Source organism: Phyllosticta citriasiana, assembly GCF_038021145.1.
Source record: "Phyllosticta citriasiana strain CBS 120426 chromosome Unknown IWZ02scaffold_21, whole genome shotgun sequence".
Taxonomy (NCBI): Eukaryota; Fungi; Ascomycota; class Dothideomycetes; order Botryosphaeriales; family Phyllostictaceae; genus Phyllosticta; species Phyllosticta citriasiana.
Window position 1 is genome coordinate 265,658 of NW_027117298.1, and position 16,299 is coordinate 281,956.

Genomic DNA, 16,299 nt, shown 5'->3' on the forward strand with positions numbered 1-16,299 from the left:
GGAGTCTTTTCGACGTCGGTACCAGGACAGCATTGTGAGGACGATGGTACGCAGTGCCACTGGAAAACTAAATGCTTTGTATCCTAGATGCAATCAAGCAGGGCTTTGGTGACTTTGTCCAGGCTGACTGGGGCTGCCATTCGAAATCCAGGGAAGTGTATCTTTGAACCCGCACTCAAGGTACCGGAAAGGCCTCTTCCAGGGAATGGATAGGCATGTGTCGTCGCCAGGTCGTTTCCCGTCCTGGAGTCTACTTGACTTTCGCTGCCGTGGGTATAAGCCTTGCTCACAGCTCCGTCCAGAGTGTCATGATGAAACAGAGGCTAATGTAGATGGCGGGAGAGAACAAAGAATGAAAGGCGATGGGACGAGGGAATTGTCAAGGTCGCACGAGGGTGTGAGGGTAGTCAAGACGGAGCGGTTGGGTGGGGCAAGGATCGTCGTGATAAGCTTATCTCGAGCCATCAAGGTAGGTGGCAGGTGGCAGGTGGCAAGTGGAAGCCCAACACCCATCACGAGTCCTTCTCCACACGTCTCTTAACCTTCACCTGTTGTCTCTCTTGAACACAGGTCGCTGTGCCCCAGACTCCAACAACTTGACCACCGTCACGCCGCGTCCCTCCCGACATGGGCATCTCGCAGTCGAAGCAGCAGCCTGAGGCTTGTGCTCAAGAGAAGCTGTCCGAGGCTCTCCGCGCCTTGGAGCTCAGGAGCGAACGCGAAATCGCAGAGAAAGACTATGTTTACATTGAGAATGGCCCTCGTATGTTTCCCAAAAATCGCGGCATGGACCACAGCCTTGCTGACAGGGAACCCGCCAGCTCCGACGTACAAGCTGTCGGAACACCAGCAGACCCTCTCAGTCGACAAAATCGGCCAGTGGGAGAGGGAGGTCTTGCAAGATGACAAGGTACGCGGGAATACCTGACAAGAGACTTGACGAAGCTGATTGTTTCAACAGAACCTGATGGCTTTGAACGCCTTCACGGCCAACGACGCAAACTCGATACTCAAGCGCCGTTCCACGGTCATCGGAGACACGCAAATCTTCAACGTCAAGATCCCAGTCGAGGGCAGCCCGGTGACGAACCAGCGTGCCTCTGGCCGTTGCTGGCTCTTTGCCTCCACGAATGTTTTCCGGGTCGCCATCATGAAGAAGTACAAATTGGAAAAGTTCGAGTTGAGCCAGGCATATCTGTTTTATTGGGACAAGATAGAAAAGGCAAATTATTTCTTGGAGAATATTTTGCAAACAGTGGAAGAGCCCTTGGATGGAAGGTTGCTGCAGACTCTCCTCGCCAGCCCCGTTGGCGACGGTGGCCAGTGGGACATGGTGGCCAACCTCGTCGAGAAATATGGCCTGGTAAGTTTTCATCCCGGACTACATGTTGAAGCAGGAAGCGGTAGCACCCCGAGCAAAGCCGGTGTTTCCTTGGCCATTTTTTGGATCCCTCAACTCGATATTGGCGTGTTGTAGCTTTCAAAAGCGACGAAATGGTGCTAATCTCGCAGGTCCCGCAATCGCTTTACCCTGACGCCTACAACGCCATGAATTCCTCGCTCTTGAACCGCCTCATCACCACAAAGCTCCGCGAGCATGGCCTTCGCCTCCGCAAACTTGCTTCTTCTCCTTCCCTCAGCTCTCGCGCTTCCCTCGGTTCTGTCAAAGAGAAAATGATGCAAGAGATTCACCTCATCCTGACCCTCATGCTGGGGCCTCCTCCTTCACCCAAGAACGCTTTCGAGTGGCAATTCTACGACAAGGACGGCGCTTACCACAACATCCAAGCGCGGCCCACCGAATTTGCCAAAGAGCTCTCGGACTCGCGCACCGTCAAAGCATGCGGCGGCACAGACGTCCACCGCCTGTTCAGTCTCGTCAACGACCCCAGAAATGCTTACAACACGCTACTGACGGTGAACCGCCTAGGAAACGTTTGGGGCGGACGTCCCGTGACATACGTAAACGTGGACAACGCGGCCATCAAGAGCGCCATCATCGAGACGCTGAAGCGCGGCATCCCCGTCTTCTTCGGCTCCGACGTGGGCAAGTACTCAGACTCGTCCAAGGGCATCATGGACACGGCACTCTTCGACTACGAGCTGGCCTTCAACACGAAGCTGGCCCTCACCAAGGCCGAGCGCCTCATGACGGGCGAGAGCGCCATGACGCACGCCATGGTGCTGACGGGCGTGCATCTTGACGAGAAGACGGGTGAGCCTGTCCGCTGGCGCGTCGAGAATAGCTGGAGCGCCACCGCCGGTACCGATGGCTACTTTGTCATGAGCGACAAGTGGATGGACGAGTTCGTCTATCAGGCCGTCATCGACCCGAGCGTGGTCAGTAAGGAGGTGCGTGACGTTTTGAAGCAGGAGCCAAAGGTTTTGGATTTGTGGGATCCGATGGGGTGAGTCTCTTCCTGCCCTACAGTGCCGTTTTCACCGGTTGCTAACCGTCGGCAGTGCGTTGGCTTGATTTGAATGTTGGGAATGACGGCATGGCGAGATTGTTCGGAAATTGTTTTGGGATATTATGATCTTTTCTCCACCTTTTTTCTTGTCTGATTCTTCGGAACGGACTTGAAGGAATCTTGATCGTTTACTTTTTTTCTGCTTCTTCGTGACTGCCCGAGCCCACCGTACCCAAGACCTGTTTCTGGCGGTGAAATGCCTCGATGAAGATATCAGGCACCATGTTCTTGTGACAGGACTTGTAGACGCTCTCCTGCGAATCTCAGGGCATGCGGTGGATCGACTCCACTACCGAGGAAAGCTTAACGACTGAAAGCTGTGGCGGGCCATGAACTATGTTCGCTCCATGTTCGACGTAGATAGCACTGTGACTTGGCCGAAAAATAGTACTCATGATTTAACGATGATGGTATCTCCACGCAACGCAGCCAAACCCAATCCCCAAAGAAACGCCGAACAACACCTCCCATGCCATGCCGTCCAACGAACAACCGCAGAAAGATGCGAAATAAGCTCAAAAACGATCACTCCACCACTGCTTCCACCCCACACACCCAAGGCTACGGCTGCTGTGATTCTCACTCAAAGCCGCCACTAGCCCCCAAATACCCAGCAAGCCCACTCTTCCTTCCAACCCAAACCTTCCGTCTCAACCCCTCCTTCCTCTTCCTCTCCGCCGCCTCAACGACCTTCTTGCGCTCCGCCTCGCGCGCCTGGTAATGGATACTACTCTTCTTATTGCCGCCGCGTCTGACGTCTGCGGCGGCGGCAGCTGCGGCGGCAGCACTTCCGCTTCCGCTTCCGCTGCTCGCATCCGACGTGGTTGATGTGGTTGGTAGGTTGGTTGTGGCGCGGCGGAGGAGTGTTGGTACGCGGAAGCCGGGTCGGTGCGTCGAGCTGGCCGGCGCGTGGAAGGCGAGGGGTTGCGAAGTGTCGGCCGTCGCGGCGGCCGTCGAGGAGCGCGAGAGCGACAGGCGGTCGACGATGGGTCTGATGGCGCGGCGGGAAGCCGTGTGTCCAGTGTCGCTGCCGCTTGTGGTGGTGTTGGTGCTGTGTTTGGCGGGTCCATCGTCGCCTGCGTCCGAATTGGAGTCGGACACGTCTGTTTCTTGGACCGACGGCTCGTCGATGAGCGAAGAGACGGATTCGCGGATCTCTGCAAGCGTCGTCGGCTTGCGCATGGGTGGCGGCATTGTCGTTTTGGCGGCGGTGCGGCGGAGACGGGCTGGTGGTCGCTGGTCTTCGCTGTCTGGTGCGGACGGGGACTTGCGTTTGAGGGGGTTCGAGGGGCCAGCTTCTGCCGGGGCAGTGGTCTGCTGCTCCACGTTTGCGGCATTCTCTTGAGAGTCTGCTATGATCGGCGTCTGGGAGTCGTCGCCGGGCGCATCAAGGAAGTCAATGTCATCATCGTCGTCGTGGTCTTCGATGGCACGGAGGAAGGCCTGCTTCTTTGGATTATCGGCTGGAAGACCGTTAGCACACACGATGAATGAAATGGTCCAGCGTCAAGAGTGGTGACTTACCAATCTTGCCAATCCTCTCGTCCTCCATCAACACCTTGCGCATGCGGGCAAACTCGCGTTGCCTCCTCCGCCTAACCTCATCGCCATCGTCCTCCGAATCGCTCAGATCAAAGTTGCCGCCCCGTCTCTTGCGCAAACCGCCATTCGTAATGTCCTTGTATAGCTTGTCGATACGCTTCTCGTCCTCAGCCCGTTCTCTATTGGCGTAGAAAGCAGCCAATTGACGCTCATCTACATCCACCTTGCCGTCAACAACCATCTGTTTGAGGTCGTCATCGAGCTCGTCGTTGCTGTCGTCGTCACTGACACCACCAAGTCCAGCATACTCATCCTCTGATTCTTCGGCTTGTTCGTAGACCATGTCCTTGGCAGCGCTGTTCTTCTTGTCGAAAGCCTCTGCGCGCTTCTTGGCCCTCCTCGCCCCCCTACGGAGGACATCAAAGGCAGAACGGTCGATGTTGAAGTCCCCATCCTCCTCTTCTACTTCGGATTCTGGGACAGTCGATTGATCATCCGCCTCAGACATTTGGTCGTCCTGATCAACGTCGGAAAGTTCGACCGTGTTCAGCTTTCCACGCTGCAGACGGCCCTTCTTCTTTTGCACAGCAGGAGACTCTTGCTCAGGCAAAATGACCGTGGCAACCGTGGTACCAGAGCCGTTTGCGCCAGCCGACGATGGCGCTGGCGTTCTGTGAGTACATCTGCCCGGAGTGCGAGAGACATCGAAGCCACCATCCTGAGTCGGGTCTGGCATTTCCGACATCTGGGTGCTTGGGACAAGCGCATCGTCAGCCGGTTGAGAGGGGAATTGAGAAAGGCCGAGCTTGATTTGTCCAGATTCCTCTGCCGTCTGAGATGGAGTAGGTTGGCTGTCCCGAACGACACTCTGCTGAGATGCCTGCGTCATGCCCACGTCGAATCCCGGAATGGAAGACAAGGGCATGCTTCGGAGGAAATCGAGCGAATCTTGTTGAGAGTTCACAGCTGCAACGTGGGGCGCTTGGAATTCTGGATCAGCCATGGTGCCGGCAAACATCTGTGAGAGGCCAACAGGTGGAGGGGCGGGAGCAAAGCCAAAGGCAGCCATGGCCTCCTCTTGCGTCGATGGAGGCTGAGATTGAGGTGCTGAGGGCTGCGCTTGGGTCTCTTCTTCATCGTCATCGTCTACGACGCGTCTTCGTCCTCGGGGTGCTGCTGTGCGGAGAGACTCGTCTTCCTCATCCGAACCCTCATCCATGGCTTCGACTTCAGCTTCAGCAGGAGCCTCGTCGTCTGCCATCTCCTCGTCCTCATCCTCATCTTCGCCAGCTTCATTGTCAAGCAGGCCACCAGCATCAGCCGGTTCTTCTTCCTCATCCTCATCTTCGTTCTCATCCTCAGACCCAGACATCTCGAAGTCCGGCTCCACCGCATCTCCGCCCTCGCCTTCCTCGACGTAGCTCTCATCATCGTCGCTGTCAGGAAGGTCATCTGCGTCGCCTTCGGCCTTCTTCTCGGCCTTTTCTTTCTTTGCCAGCTCTTCGTCCTCTTTCCTCGCCTTCTCAAGCAAGTTTTCGAGTTCCAGCTGGTCCCTCTCCCGCTCCTCCTCAGTCTGGACAAAGATGCCCTTTGCTCTCAACTGCTCGATCTTCTCCTCCTTCTCCTTCTTTGCTTGCTCGCGAGCCTTTGCTTTTAACATCGCTTGCAGCTCCCCCGCAGTCATGGTCTTGCGGCCCTTCCGGTCGACGTTCTCGTCGTGATTGAGATGGGCGAGGTGGCGGAGAGCCAGAAAAGCCGGAGGCTCTTTGGCCTTGCGCAGGGGTAGATTGTCGAATACGGGGAAGCGGCTGTGGACAATTTCCAGATCGTCGTCATCTTCGTTGTCGACAAGCTGCCGAGGTTGTTGAGGAGGAATGACGCGGAAGACTTTGGGGTTTTGTTCTTTTCTTGGAACAACAACATTAGGTTCGGGAAGCGGTTGTTGCTCATCAGTTTTGGGAGCAGAACCAACTTCGAGGGGTTGAACAGAAACAGCCCTCCCTTTGCCCTTGTCGACTCTCCTAGACTGTGACAAGAGCTTCCCGAGATCAGGTAGGTCGTCTTCTTCGCCAGCGTTCAAACCAATATCAACAACGGTATCGAGGCGGAACCCATTGTCGTCAATATCCGTGTTCTGCTTAGCGTCCTTGCCCTGGGTGTCTTCCATGCTTGGAGGACTAGTCGGCGGCGTTTCCTTCCCCCTCTGATCCAAGTCTGAAGACGGATTCGTCGTATCATTAGACGGCGGCGTGTCCTCCGAAGCAGGTTTGGGCTGGCCATAATTGAACTTGGCAAACAGGTCCTTGGTCGTGTACTTTTTCTTAGTCTTGGCCCGATGCGTCAATTGCATCATTCTGCTCATCCTCTGCGTCTCCCTGTTCATCTCCTCGATAGCCTTCTTGCTCGCTTTTCTTGTCGGCCGACTTTGTTGCGTGAGCTTCTTTCCAACTTCCTCGTCGTCATTGCTGTCGGTCTCTGAGCCCGCCAATTCGCGTTCTGCGCGCTGGTTGGCTTTGGATTTGCGACGACTTGCTTCGCGAGCGGCCTTTTTGGCAGCTTCACGTTCCTTGCGCTCGGCACGTTTCCGGGCGACAAGCTCATCCAGCTTTGATTTTGCCTTTGTGTTGTGGATCTCGACGTCCGAGTCTGGTTCGGCGGCGGAGGGTCGAACGGGAGATACAAAGAGGCCCGGGGACGAGGCACGAGAGTTGAAGGTGGGAGAATTCGCACTCCTTCTCCTTGTAGCCGGCTTGGAGACTACATCGTTTTGTGTCTCTTCTTCCTCTGCGCTCGAGACTGCGTCCACATTTTCTGTTGAGGCCGAGGTTTGTGCCTCCCTTTTCTTGTCCTTGCCAGACATGAGCATGCGCTTTACTCTCGCGTATGAATCATCCTCCTCCTCCTCATCCGCAGACTGCTCTTGCCGCCTCGCCAGCATCCTCGCAGCCATCTTGCCCGCCGGTTTTCTAACAGGAACGACGTCGTCATCGTCATCGTCGTCATCACTCGAAGCCGCGTGCGGAGACGCGGGCTTTGCAGGTGCAGCAGCGGCCGATTTCCAAGGCGCAGCATTCGCATTTTTTGCGGGTACATCGTCATCGTCAGAGTCATCACTCATGCCAGCAGCGGCGAGCATGGCCCTAACTTTGCTGCGCGGAGTGAGCTCCATGGGCGATTTGGCGACGCGTGAGGCGGGCGAGGTCGACGCAGAGGAGGCGCGCGAGCGATTGGGAGACGATGCGGCAGACATTGTGGCGGATGGCTGCTCGTCGATGCTCGCCTAGGTCGATGGGAATATTGAAATAATCAGTAAATCATGGGAGGAAAATTTGTCTGGGTATGGGGAGGGCAGGTGGTAGGTTGCGGGTGGATGTGATGCAGAGCTCAACGCGAAAGGCGTAGTCCCGGCGCGTCAGTCGCGTTGACCAATGGGATTTGAGTCTGGGGCAGCTCGAAACTGGTGGCATGTTTAGGCGAAAAAAGCATTTTTACGCGATGCGCCGGGCCCGGCCCATCCAAAAGTTTCCAAGCCGCCGCCGCAACACTCGACAACACGCCGCAGCGCACGCAGCACCACCCCTCAAAATGCCGTCGACACACAATGTAGAGAAACCATGGGACACGGATGACATTGACAAGTGGAAGGTGAGCAGCGGCCTGCCTCCAACCTGACCTCAAACAGCTTTTCTAACAACCAGTCTAGATCGACGACTTCAAGCCGGAAGACAACCTAGGCGGCAGCTTCGCCGAAGAATCGTCATTCGCGACGCTGTTCCCCAAATATCGCGAAGTGTACCTGCGCGAAGCATGGCCGCTGATCACGCGGTCGCTGGAGAAGCTGGGCATCGCGTGCACGCTGGACCTGGTCGAGGGATCGATGACAGTCAAGACGACGCGCAAGACATACGACCCGGCGGCGATCCTCAAGGCGCGCGATCTGATCAAACTGCTGGCACGTAGCGTGCCAGCGCCGCAAGCAGTCAAGATCCTGGACGACGGGACGGCGTGCGACATCATCAAGATCCGGAGCCAGGTGCGCAACAAGGAGCGGTTCGTGAAGCGGCGGCAGCGCATCCTGGGGCCGGAGGGCAGCACGCTCAAGGCGCTGGAGCTGCTGACGGGCTGCTACATCCTGGTGCAGGGCAGCACGGTGGCGGCCATGGGGCCGTACAAGGGCCTCAAGGAGGTGCGCCGCGTCGTCGACGACTGCATGGCGAACATCCACCCCATCTACCACATCAAGGAGCTCATGATCAAGCGCGAGCTGGCAAAGGACCCGGAACTCGCCGGCCAGAGCTGGGACCGCTTCCTCCCCCAGTTCAAGAAGCGCCACACTTCCAAGCGCCGCACTCCCTTCAAGGTCACCGATAAGACCAAGAAGACGTACACGCCCTTCCCGCCGCCACAGGAGAAGAGCAAGGTCGATCTGCAGATTGAGAGTGGCGAGTATTTCTTGAGCAAGCAGGCAAAGGAGCGCCAGCAAAAGGAGCGGAGAGAGGATGCCATGAAGACCAAGATGGAGGAGAAGCGGAAAGAGCGCGAAAAGGAGTTTGTCGCGCCAAAGGATGACTTGGGCTCGGACAAGAAGAAGAAGGAGAAGAAGCGCAAGCGTAAAGACGAACAGGAGGGCAGCAGTGAAAAGAAGAAGAAGAGCAGAGATTGAGTAGCGCTGGGGGGAGAAACAAATTCCACAATGTCCAGTTTTTTTGGGGGGAAAATACCATCCCAGTCACCGGCGATCTTTCGACTTGATTAAGCCGGAGGCTCTTCCGCAACAGATGCCAGTCGCGTCAGGTCGTGACTTGGCAGCTGGAAGAGCAAACACAAAAGCATATGGTTGGTCTTCATCTGGTCTGGCGCGATGGTGTAAGGAGTCCGCAGGGTGGCCTTGGGTTGTCTTAGTTCACGGAGCTAGTTGTTGAGGCCACTACCAGGAAGTCGGTCGAAGACGTCTTGGAAAAGCTTTCACGCAAGAGCAGACAATATCTCTGTCAATTCAATCATCCATGACCCAACTTATCCATACCTACGTATCACTAAAGGAGAACAGGAGGAAGAGATCCTCAACCAGGACGTGTCGTATGAAGAGGAAACATTTGCTCCTTTAGTAAAAGAGACCGTTCAGTCCAAAATGCAGTGTAGCCTAAGTCAGACTAATTTTCCTGCCACTCGTAAGGAATCTAAGCAAAAAAGTTGACAAAGAGGAGGTAAAAAGTGTTTGTTGTTGGTTGCTGCGGGCCATTCTTCAAGGCGGTTTCCACAGTGCTCCAAGCACGAGTTAGTCGTTCTCCTGCCCAAGTCAAAGTGCACCGGAACTGCAAACTCAATCAATGCCGCACCGTAACAATCTGAGTGATCAGCCTGCCGCTCAAGCACCCTCGCGGCTCTTGCGGTAGCTCGCCTGCTCGAAACCCAATGAATCAGCATTGATGTACAAAGATAGAGAGCGCGGGAACTTCACGCCTCATAAGTATCGTGACGACGCACCTCCTGCTCAACCTGCAACTGATCAACAACGGGAGCCAACTCGCTCAAGATCTCATACGCCTTCTTGTGGTACTCGAGTTGGGCAGCAATGAGGTCTGCAAGATTGCGAAGGGGCTCGGGGGTGTCCAGGACCTGTGAATGATGGGTTAGCACAATCTTCGAGCGCCCAACCCCAATCTTGACTTACATTCTTCATGACACCCACAGCCTCCTCGGTCTGGCCGACAAACTCGTCCTCGGCCTGTTCAATCTGGGCCCTGGCCTCCTCGCTAATGTGCTCTTCCTCACCTTGCTGCTTCTTTTGTCCGGGCAGAGCAAAGCCACCGCCAGCCTTCGCCCGTGCCTTCGTTGCATCCAGGTTCAGTCTGGCATTCTCAACAGCCTTGCGAGCACGAGCCGCAAACATGAGGTTCGTGTTCAGGGTGGTGCTCCAACCAGCCAAGAAGCGGCTCTGGATCTGCATGTCCTGGGCCAAGCGCGCCTCGCCGACCTTCTCCATGGAAAGCGCATACTTTTCGAGAGCCGTGGCCAGCGGGTCCTCGCCGCTGCTGCCGTGGTCCTGGGTCAGGATTGTCGAGCTGTTGAGGGCAGCGCGGGCGATTGCGTGGTTAAAGGTCTTGGGCTGCGGCTTCGCCGAGGGAGGAGCAGTGAGAGCCGCCTGGGCTTCAGCAGGGGAGGTGGCGGAGGAGAGGAGGGTGACCTTCTCGGACACGGTGCGGCCCAGGTCGTTGAAGGATTCGCGGATGTTCGTGGGGTAGTCGTAGCCCTCGTTCGTATACTGCGAGCTGCGGGGACGTGAGCGGGAATCGGCGGTCCCCAAGCAATCAGGCAACCTACGTGACCTGAAGCATCTTCTGGTGGACCTGCTTCAGAGCGTCGACGCGCTTCTCCAACTCAATGTAGTCGGGCGGAAGCTGGGTCTGACGTCGCGTCAGCTACCTTAGCTCGGACCCTGCAGCGCTGTTCCTGCGTCACAGAGCATTCGTACCTTATCATCTGCCTGTCCAAGCTGCTCCCTCACATACTGCTGAGTGCGCGCGGCGAAGGGGGAGAATGAGGCACTGTAGGCACCGATCAGTCACTCGCCGATACTGGCATAGGTGGTCGGAGTGATCGGCAATGCTGGCGCGCACAGGTGACGTACGAGAAGTTCTTGCCGAAAGACTGGAATTTGTCCATTTTGCGGTCGGGATTTGGAGCTCGAGGGGTATCTCAGGTAGTTGACGATGGGTTGGTGTTGGCGTTCCCGTCAGCATGTGGACAGCAGGCCGGTGACCCTGGCTGCAGCAGGCACGCCCGCGTTCCCACTTCGGCTAGTCAGCTGGGCTGCTCCGCCTCCAGCCATGAGTCTCTCATTACAACCTCTGCCGTTTTATCGTCGCAGGTATCCGCCCAGCGCGCATTGGTCCCCTGTGCAGATATTCATGCTACGCGGCCCGTGGTCTCTGTTACCAGCCTGCAATTCACCCACCAGTCTCATTAAAGTCCTCTGCGAAACCTGTGTTGTTCCATTCACTGCCCGACCGACTTCATCTTTTGCTGAGCTATCATCACCTACGTAGGAAAGCAAGAATGCTCCAATTCTCTTTGCGGCTTTCTAACTCTGCTAATCAAAGCTCTTTGAATTATTTATAGATGCTTTGAAGCTATTTGACTGTAGCTCAACACTATCTTCTGCTACTTAGGATAGGTACGAGTGCAAAGATCAAACCTACTGGATGCTCTCCCGCTTTTCTGAACAGCTTGAAACATTCCTTTACGCAACCTTCTTGCCCTCCCTCTCCGCCTTCCTCAGCGCCCTCTTCCTGATCGACTCATGCATATCCCTGTTGAACTTGAGCGTAACACCATTCATAATGCCCACAAAGCTACCAATAGCCCAGTGCATGATACCGTGGCTCCAAAACGGAGTACTAGTATACGCAACGCCCTGCGCGCCTCCAGAACGGCCAATCTTGCCCAAAGCCGCCTGTACAAATGCCTTGGGAGTCGGAATGGTCGCGCTGGCTCGACGAATTTTGGACATGGCCGACGTGACGAGGTACGACTGGACGAGCTGGACGGTGACGCCGGCGGGGGCAAGCTCGGCGCCCAGAGCCGTCGACCAGTGCTGCAGGAAGGCCTTGCTGCCCGAGTAGGTCGCCAACAGCGGGGTGGGCATGACGCCGCCGAAGGAGGCCATGGTGAGGACGAGGCCGCGGCGGCGGGCGACGAGCTTGGGGGCGACGGCACGAGTGGCCTTGAGTGTTCCGAGGCAGTTGATCGTAATGATGTCACGCATCTCGTCCGCAGGAGTCTGGAGGAAGGGCACAGGGATGCTGTGCGAGAGACCAACGTTGTTAATGAGGATGGCTACGTCGAGGTCGGCAATGAGCTGGGAGATGGCGGTGAAGTCGGTGTCGTTGTTGGCCGCAAAGTCCATTGCGTGGATGCGTGTCTGGACTTTGTGCGTGGCCTCGATTTCGGCTGCGAGAGAGCGTAGCTTGCTCTCGGTGCGGGACACTAAGACGACGTTGAAGCCCTTGCGGGCCAGTTGGAGCGCATATTCTTTGCCAATGCCATCGGAGGCGCCCGTAACGACAGCCCACGAGCCCTTGTCGCCAAACTTGGAGAGCTTTCGGGAGAGGTTAGATGGATTGGCAACGGGTGAGCTGTTGGGCAACGTACAGAAGCACCAGGCAAAATGAAAAGACTGAGCAAAAGCCGCACGAAGCTGCCAACCTTGAAGAGGGCGTAGCCAGCGCCAATGGCCGCCAGCCCAAGGACGGCAGGCTGCGGGACGTTGTCGAAAGCGGCCATGACGGGTTGCTGGTAATGTTGATGTTGAGAGATGCCAACAACTGCAGGATGGGTTGGGAACTTTTTGGGCCAGGGTCCAGCTCCGAGCACACCAACACCTTCAAACTGGAAGCGTCACGGAATCCCTGCTCGGATTTTGTTCAATCTGGCGTAGCAAAAACTTCCCGAGCTTCTCAGACAGTTATCCAATTCAATTGAACCCAAACCGTGCCAGCAGCCCGCCATCTTCCGTGTTCACCTCCACGAAGCTTTGACCAACTGAAAGCTCTCACCACTCACGACTATCTCGCCTTACCTTCACACTTCCCCTCCCGGCATGCTTCCCCTAGGCGTCCGTCTCCTCCACCGTCCTTGAACCGCCATCTACGATGCTCGAGAACATCTGAGCCGCCCTCGCCAATCGCCCATACAAGCAACCATGTCGTCACTCCTCTCCTACCTCCCGCAAGCCGAAGGTCTCCTCCCCAAATGGCTCTTCTTCGTACGCATTCCCCGCCGCCCCTCATCTTCCTCCTCTAACCCCCGCCTCACAGATCGGCATCACCGCCGTCGGCAATCTCGTCCAAGCCTACCGCACGCTGCACTTCACCGCGCAGGTCTACATGTCGCCTGACGCGCGCGTCAAGCCGCCGCCCGGCGCCGCCCACCCGTCGCTCACATCACCATTGCATTCGCGCACCTTTGGCACTTGGACGCTGTTGCAGGGCCTCGTGCGGCTGTACGCCAGCTACCATGTCCATGAGGCTAGCTGGTATCAGTTGGCGCTGTTGACCAATGTTGTGGCCATGTGGCATTTTGGCAGCGAGTGGCTGCTGTTTGGCAGCGTGAAGTGGAATAAGGGATTGGCGGCGCCGGTGGTTGTCAGCGTGTCGACGACCGTGTGGATGTTGGTTCAGTACGGCGCGTATGTGAAGGCTTGAAGCTGGGACATGAGAAAGATCACAGAGAAGCGGGAAAGATTGCCGAGAACAAATTTTGTTTCGCAAGGTGCATATTACGTCGAGCTGGGACATAAGTTTGACGGCTCTTGCGAGTCGAAATATTTAGACATTCAGGATACCTGGATAGATCTATACGAACGTGGTCTACTCCAGCTCTTCGAGTCTCATTGCTTCATGAGCTTCCTGTAGAGTACACCTCCACATTCACGGAGCTTAGCTGCTGATTGTTCAGGTGTAATGTCGCGTTGCGGTTCGGCCATCATCTCGTATCCAACCAAGAACTTGCGAACGGTTGCGCTGCGCAAAAGGGGAGGGTAGAAGTGAATGTGGAAGTGGCTGGCCTCGATTTCTTCCTCGGTACCATCCAAGGGTGCTTGGTGGAGACCCATGCCTAGAATTGTCATCTTTCATTGACTTGTGTGATAGAAATTGGCGGTGTGAAGCTTACTGTAGGGGAATTGCGTCTCAAACAAGTTGTCGTATCTCCTCGTAACCTCTGCAATTGCCTCTGCCAGACGCAAGCGCTCCTCTGCCGACAAGTCTACCAATGCCCTCTTATGCGCCTTGCTCACAATCATGACTTCGTAAGGCCAGACCGCCCACCAAGGACACAACGCCAAAAATGCATCGTTTTCAAACACAATACGCTCTTTTTTGATAGCTTCCAGCCGTGCGTAGTCCTCCAACATGTGCTGGCCGTGGTGCTCGTGGCGGTACTTTTGCAATTGCGTCAATTCCAATGCTGGCTCCTCCGGCAACCCAGTTGTCGTCCAGACTTGACCGTGCGGGTGCGGATTGCTGCAACCCATGGCGGCGCCCTTGTTCTCGAAAATTTGCATGTAGCGCAATTGCTCCTTGGGCCGAGCCGCACCCTCGCCATGGCCGGTCGGTGGTATCGTCGTTGCGCCGGCGACTTTCGCAAGAGGATTGGAGGGAGACAGGTGCGCAGTGTATATCTTGGTCCAGGTCTGGATAACCGGGAGGATTTGCTTGGGCTCGAGGTCTGCTAAAGTCTGGTTGTGCGCAGGAGAAAAGGTGATGACATAGCATTTGCCAGTGACGGGACTGACTTTGAGGAAGCGATTCTCGAGGCTGCCATCTTCAGGAGTGGGGTCGTATTCGGCTTGTTCCTCCTTGACTGCAGAATAGTCGTTGACGAAGACAAAGGTCGATTCGTATTGGGGGTTTGTGTCGCCCTGAGCGCGCTTATTCCCAGGGCAAAGGTAGCAGTAGGGATCGTAAGTTGGGAGGGTGGTTCCGCGCGCTGCTTCTTGCTGGCCTTGCCATGGACGCTTCGTGCGGTGAGGAGAGACAAGAATCCAACTGCCGCGCAAGGGATTGAATCTCCTGTGGGATATATCGTTGAGAATTTCCTCGGGCATTGCGCGAGGGGTGCAACGAGTGAGATGAGTGATGGACGACAAGGAGGAGGGAAAGATCTCGCGTAGAGGAGAGCTGGGCTGGTGATATGGGCCTTATGTGGCCAGGTAATCATGGGGACAAGGCGTAGGAACGCCGCCGCGTTGAGTCGCATCGAAAAGCCACTAGCACCGCGTGATCGGCGGGACTCGGACGGGGTGCGGGGTTGATTGGACGGCCGAGTTGCAGAGCGGACAAACAGGACGAAAGGAGCAGGCAGCTGGTCAGTTTATATTCAGCGCATTGAGACTGTGCCTCCTGTTGGAATTGAAAGCAAAAAAGATATGGGGCCATCGGATGCAACTCAAAACTTCCAGTCACGGAAGCTTCAAGCTCAAGCAGCCTATGACGTGCGAGGGGCATTGTCCCCGGCCCCGGCAGTCTCCAGGTTCCCGGACGCGGACGCGGGCCAAGCTTTGAGTTCCATCTTCCGCTCCGCCCGGCCAATCGTTCCGCCGCGTCGTCGGCCTTGGCAGTTTCCTCGTCCCGATCAGCCAGACAGTTACGTGTGCTGAAGCACCTTGGTTGCGCGTTTCCATTTCATCTGTCATAATTCTCCTTGACTGTCCAAAAAGGCCATCATGGCGGCTCCTCACACCTCAGCTAACCCTTATGACAACTACGACAACGATGCTGTCGAGCGCGACCACATGATAGACCCTGACGATGGTAGGTATCCGCATCCGGAAACATGGTCGAAAGCTAGCTCAACTGCTCTGCAGCCACACTCGACGATCTCGACGACCCCATTCAATCCACGTCTGACCGCGCTCCTTTGACTGGCAACATTAAGTCCCAGTCGAGCCAAAACACGCAATCCTACCTCACCTCCAGTATCCCTGGCGAAGACCGCCGCGCCCCTACCAACACCATCGACGAAACAGTATGGCAGACGCTGTCAAGAGATTTGCTTGCAGTATGGGACAAGATGAAGCAGGTGCTTTGGCCCAAGTACCTCTTGGGTGGCATGTTGCAACAAGGAAGCGGCATGGGGGTTGAGGAGCGTGGAGAGACTGGCGCACAAGCCAATGGTTTGCGAAATGTTCTGGGGCGCTGGCCAGATGCGGACGCTGTGCTGCACGGCAGTATGAGTGAGGGTCTCCGTGACTGGGATCTTTGGGGCCCTTTGGTCTTTTGCCTCTTGCTCAGCTTCTTTCTCTCTCGGCCTGCGCGCGACGAACAAAAGTCGTTGGTCTTCTCTGGTGTCTTCGCCATGGTCTGGATAGGAGAGGCCGCCGTGACTTTGCAGATCAAGCTCTTGGGTGGCAGCATGTGCGTATACAGTATCCCCAGCTTGGGGCGCTTCTGACCTTCTTCAGCTCCTTCCTGCAGTCCGTCTGCATCATCGGTTACACGCTCTTCCCGCTCGTCATCGCTTCAATCTTGAGCGCTTTCCACGCACCCGTCATCATTCGGATACCTGTCTACATTGCTCTAGTGGCGTGGTCCCTGGCAGCCGGCATCAGCATTCTAGGAGGCTCAGGCGTGGTGCGAAACCGCGTGGGAATAGCAGTGTACCCGCTCTTTGTCTTCTACGTCAGTCTGGGCTGCTTGTGTTTTATTAGTTGATGGGCTTGGGAATTCCGTGTTTTGTTCATGCGAGCTGTACTATAAATACCCAACATTGTTTGAGGAGCAGG

At 56.1% G+C, this 16,299-nt stretch overlaps 8 protein-coding genes across 8 annotated transcripts; 4 read left to right on the plus strand and 4 right to left on the minus strand.

Annotated features, from left to right (window-relative positions):
• The first annotated feature begins 502 nt into the window (after positions 1 to 502).
• On the plus strand, positions 503 to 2,881 carry IWZ02DRAFT_465394 (bleomycin hydrolase). The gene is made up of 5 exons (XM_066768454.1): positions 503 to 763; positions 822 to 910; positions 962 to 1,363; positions 1,513 to 2,408; positions 2,464 to 2,881. Exons 1-5 carry the CDS (start codon positions 628 to 630, stop codon positions 2,474 to 2,476), a joined length of 1,536 nt encoding a protein of 511 aa, XP_066617792.1. The 5' UTR covers positions 503 to 627; the 3' UTR covers positions 2,477 to 2,881.
• On the minus strand, positions 2,882 to 7,368 carry IWZ02DRAFT_485857 (MRC1-like domain-containing protein). Its single transcript, XM_066769235.1, has 2 exons — positions 3,996 to 7,368; positions 2,882 to 3,934 (listed from the first exon to the last, which is right to left on the minus strand). The coding sequence occupies exons 1-2, from the start codon at positions 7,261 to 7,263 to the stop codon at positions 3,051 to 3,053; spliced, it is 4,152 nt and encodes a 1,383-aa protein (XP_066617793.1). The 5' UTR covers positions 7,264 to 7,368; the 3' UTR covers positions 2,882 to 3,050.
• Positions 7,369 to 7,549: 181 nt separating this feature from the next.
• On the plus strand, positions 7,550 to 8,997 carry IWZ02DRAFT_410649 (uncharacterized protein). The gene is made up of 2 exons (XM_066765716.1): positions 7,550 to 7,658; positions 7,717 to 8,997. The coding sequence occupies exons 1-2, from the start codon at positions 7,599 to 7,601 to the stop codon at positions 8,674 to 8,676; spliced, it is 1,020 nt and encodes a 339-aa protein (XP_066617794.1). The 5' UTR covers positions 7,550 to 7,598; the 3' UTR covers positions 8,677 to 8,997.
• IWZ02DRAFT_465399 (BAR domain-containing family protein) lies at positions 8,998 to 10,747 on the minus strand. The gene is made up of 6 exons (XM_066768455.1): positions 10,645 to 10,747; positions 10,489 to 10,561; positions 10,338 to 10,420; positions 9,688 to 10,285; positions 9,501 to 9,632; positions 8,998 to 9,414 (listed from the first exon to the last, which is right to left on the minus strand). The coding sequence occupies exons 1-6, from the start codon at positions 10,677 to 10,679 to the stop codon at positions 9,382 to 9,384; spliced, it is 954 nt and encodes a 317-aa protein (XP_066617795.1). The 5' UTR covers positions 10,680 to 10,747; the 3' UTR covers positions 8,998 to 9,381.
• A 468-nt stretch (positions 10,748 to 11,215) lies between these two features.
• On the minus strand, positions 11,216 to 12,346 carry IWZ02DRAFT_152909 (uncharacterized protein). The gene is made up of 2 exons (XM_066761953.1): positions 12,168 to 12,346; positions 11,216 to 12,114 (listed from the first exon to the last, which is right to left on the minus strand). Exons 1-2 carry the CDS (start codon positions 12,297 to 12,299, stop codon positions 11,257 to 11,259), a joined length of 990 nt encoding a protein of 329 aa, XP_066617796.1. The 5' UTR covers positions 12,300 to 12,346; the 3' UTR covers positions 11,216 to 11,256.
• A 1-nt stretch (position 12,347) lies between these two features.
• On the plus strand, positions 12,348 to 13,433 carry IWZ02DRAFT_152884 (ergosterol 28). Its single transcript, XM_066761950.1, has 2 exons — positions 12,348 to 12,780; positions 12,833 to 13,433. Exons 1-2 carry the CDS (start codon positions 12,718 to 12,720, stop codon positions 13,217 to 13,219), a joined length of 450 nt encoding a protein of 149 aa, XP_066617797.1. The 5' UTR covers positions 12,348 to 12,717; the 3' UTR covers positions 13,220 to 13,433.
• Positions 13,308 to 14,923, minus strand: IWZ02DRAFT_152892 (galactose-1-phosphate uridylyltransferase). The gene is made up of 2 exons (XM_066761952.1): positions 13,689 to 14,923; positions 13,308 to 13,631 (listed from the first exon to the last, which is right to left on the minus strand). The coding sequence occupies exons 1-2, from the start codon at positions 14,620 to 14,622 to the stop codon at positions 13,405 to 13,407; spliced, it is 1,161 nt and encodes a 386-aa protein (XP_066617798.1). The 5' UTR covers positions 14,623 to 14,923; the 3' UTR covers positions 13,308 to 13,404.
• A 1-nt stretch (position 14,924) lies between these two features.
• IWZ02DRAFT_152886 (putative nuclear protein export protein Yrb2) lies at positions 14,925 to 16,275 on the plus strand. The gene is made up of 3 exons (XM_066761951.1): positions 14,925 to 15,328; positions 15,382 to 15,931; positions 15,979 to 16,275. Exons 1-3 carry the CDS (start codon positions 15,241 to 15,243, stop codon positions 16,226 to 16,228), a joined length of 888 nt encoding a protein of 295 aa, XP_066617799.1. The 5' UTR covers positions 14,925 to 15,240; the 3' UTR covers positions 16,229 to 16,275.
• Positions 16,276 to 16,299: the final 24 nt, after the last annotated feature.

What these genes read in the sequence shown, in the direction of transcription:
- IWZ02DRAFT_485857 (XM_066769235.1), bottom strand. Translation starts at nt 7,263, where the DNA reads ATGTCTGCCGCATCGTCTCCCAATCGCTCGCGCGCCTCCTCTGCGTCG. An exon ending in CGAGAGGATTGGCAAGATTG is followed by an intron (nt 3,935 to 3,995) that starts GTAAGTCACCAC and finishes ACGGTCTTCCAG; the next exon opens with CCGATAATCCAAAGAAGCAG.
- IWZ02DRAFT_152884 (XM_066761950.1), top strand. Translation starts at nt 12,718, where the DNA reads ATGTCGTCACTCCTCTCCTACCTCCCGCAAGCCGAAGGTCTCCTCCCC. An exon ending in TCCCCAAATGGCTCTTCTTC is followed by an intron (nt 12,781 to 12,832) that starts GTACGCATTCCC and finishes CCCGCCTCACAG; the next exon opens with ATCGGCATCACCGCCGTCGG.
- IWZ02DRAFT_152886 (XM_066761951.1), top strand. Translation starts at nt 15,241, where the DNA reads ATGGCGGCTCCTCACACCTCAGCTAACCCTTATGACAACTACGACAAC. An exon ending in CATGATAGACCCTGACGATG is followed by an intron (nt 15,329 to 15,381) that starts GTAGGTATCCGC and finishes ACTGCTCTGCAG; the next exon opens with CCACACTCGACGATCTCGAC. An exon ending in AAGCTCTTGGGTGGCAGCAT is followed by an intron (nt 15,932 to 15,978) that starts GTGCGTATACAG and finishes GACCTTCTTCAG; the next exon opens with CTCCTTCCTGCAGTCCGTCT.
- IWZ02DRAFT_152892 (XM_066761952.1), bottom strand. Translation starts at nt 14,622, where the DNA reads ATGCCCGAGGAAATTCTCAACGATATATCCCACAGGAGATTCAATCCC. An exon ending in TGAGACGCAATTCCCCTACA is followed by an intron (nt 13,632 to 13,688) that starts GTAAGCTTCACA and finishes TGACAATTCTAG; the next exon opens with GCATGGGTCTCCACCAAGCA.
- IWZ02DRAFT_410649 (XM_066765716.1), top strand. Translation starts at nt 7,599, where the DNA reads ATGCCGTCGACACACAATGTAGAGAAACCATGGGACACGGATGACATT. An exon ending in ATGACATTGACAAGTGGAAG is followed by an intron (nt 7,659 to 7,716) that starts GTGAGCAGCGGC and finishes CAACCAGTCTAG; the next exon opens with ATCGACGACTTCAAGCCGGA.
- IWZ02DRAFT_152909 (XM_066761953.1), bottom strand. Translation starts at nt 12,299, where the DNA reads ATGGCCGCTTTCGACAACGTCCCGCAGCCTGCCGTCCTTGGGCTGGCG. An exon ending in TCATTTTGCCTGGTGCTTCT is followed by an intron (nt 12,115 to 12,167) that starts GTACGTTGCCCA and finishes CTCTCCCGAAAG; the next exon opens with CTCTCCAAGTTTGGCGACAA.
- IWZ02DRAFT_465399 (XM_066768455.1), bottom strand. Translation starts at nt 10,679, where the DNA reads ATGGACAAATTCCAGTCTTTCGGCAAGAACTTCTC. An exon ending in TCTTTCGGCAAGAACTTCTC is followed by an intron (nt 10,562 to 10,644) that starts GTACGTCACCTG and finishes CGGTGCCTACAG; the next exon opens with TGCCTCATTCTCCCCCTTCG. An exon ending in CAGAAGATGCTTCAGGTCAC is followed by an intron (nt 10,286 to 10,337) that starts GTAGGTTGCCTG and finishes ACGTCCCCGCAG; the next exon opens with CTCGCAGTATACGAACGAGG.
- IWZ02DRAFT_465394 (XM_066768454.1), top strand. Translation starts at nt 628, where the DNA reads ATGGGCATCTCGCAGTCGAAGCAGCAGCCTGAGGCTTGTGCTCAAGAG. An exon ending in TTACATTGAGAATGGCCCTC is followed by an intron (nt 764 to 821) that starts GTATGTTTCCCA and finishes GGAACCCGCCAG; the next exon opens with CTCCGACGTACAAGCTGTCG. An exon ending in TCGTCGAGAAATATGGCCTG is followed by an intron (nt 1,364 to 1,512) that starts GTAAGTTTTCAT and finishes CTAATCTCGCAG; the next exon opens with GTCCCGCAATCGCTTTACCC.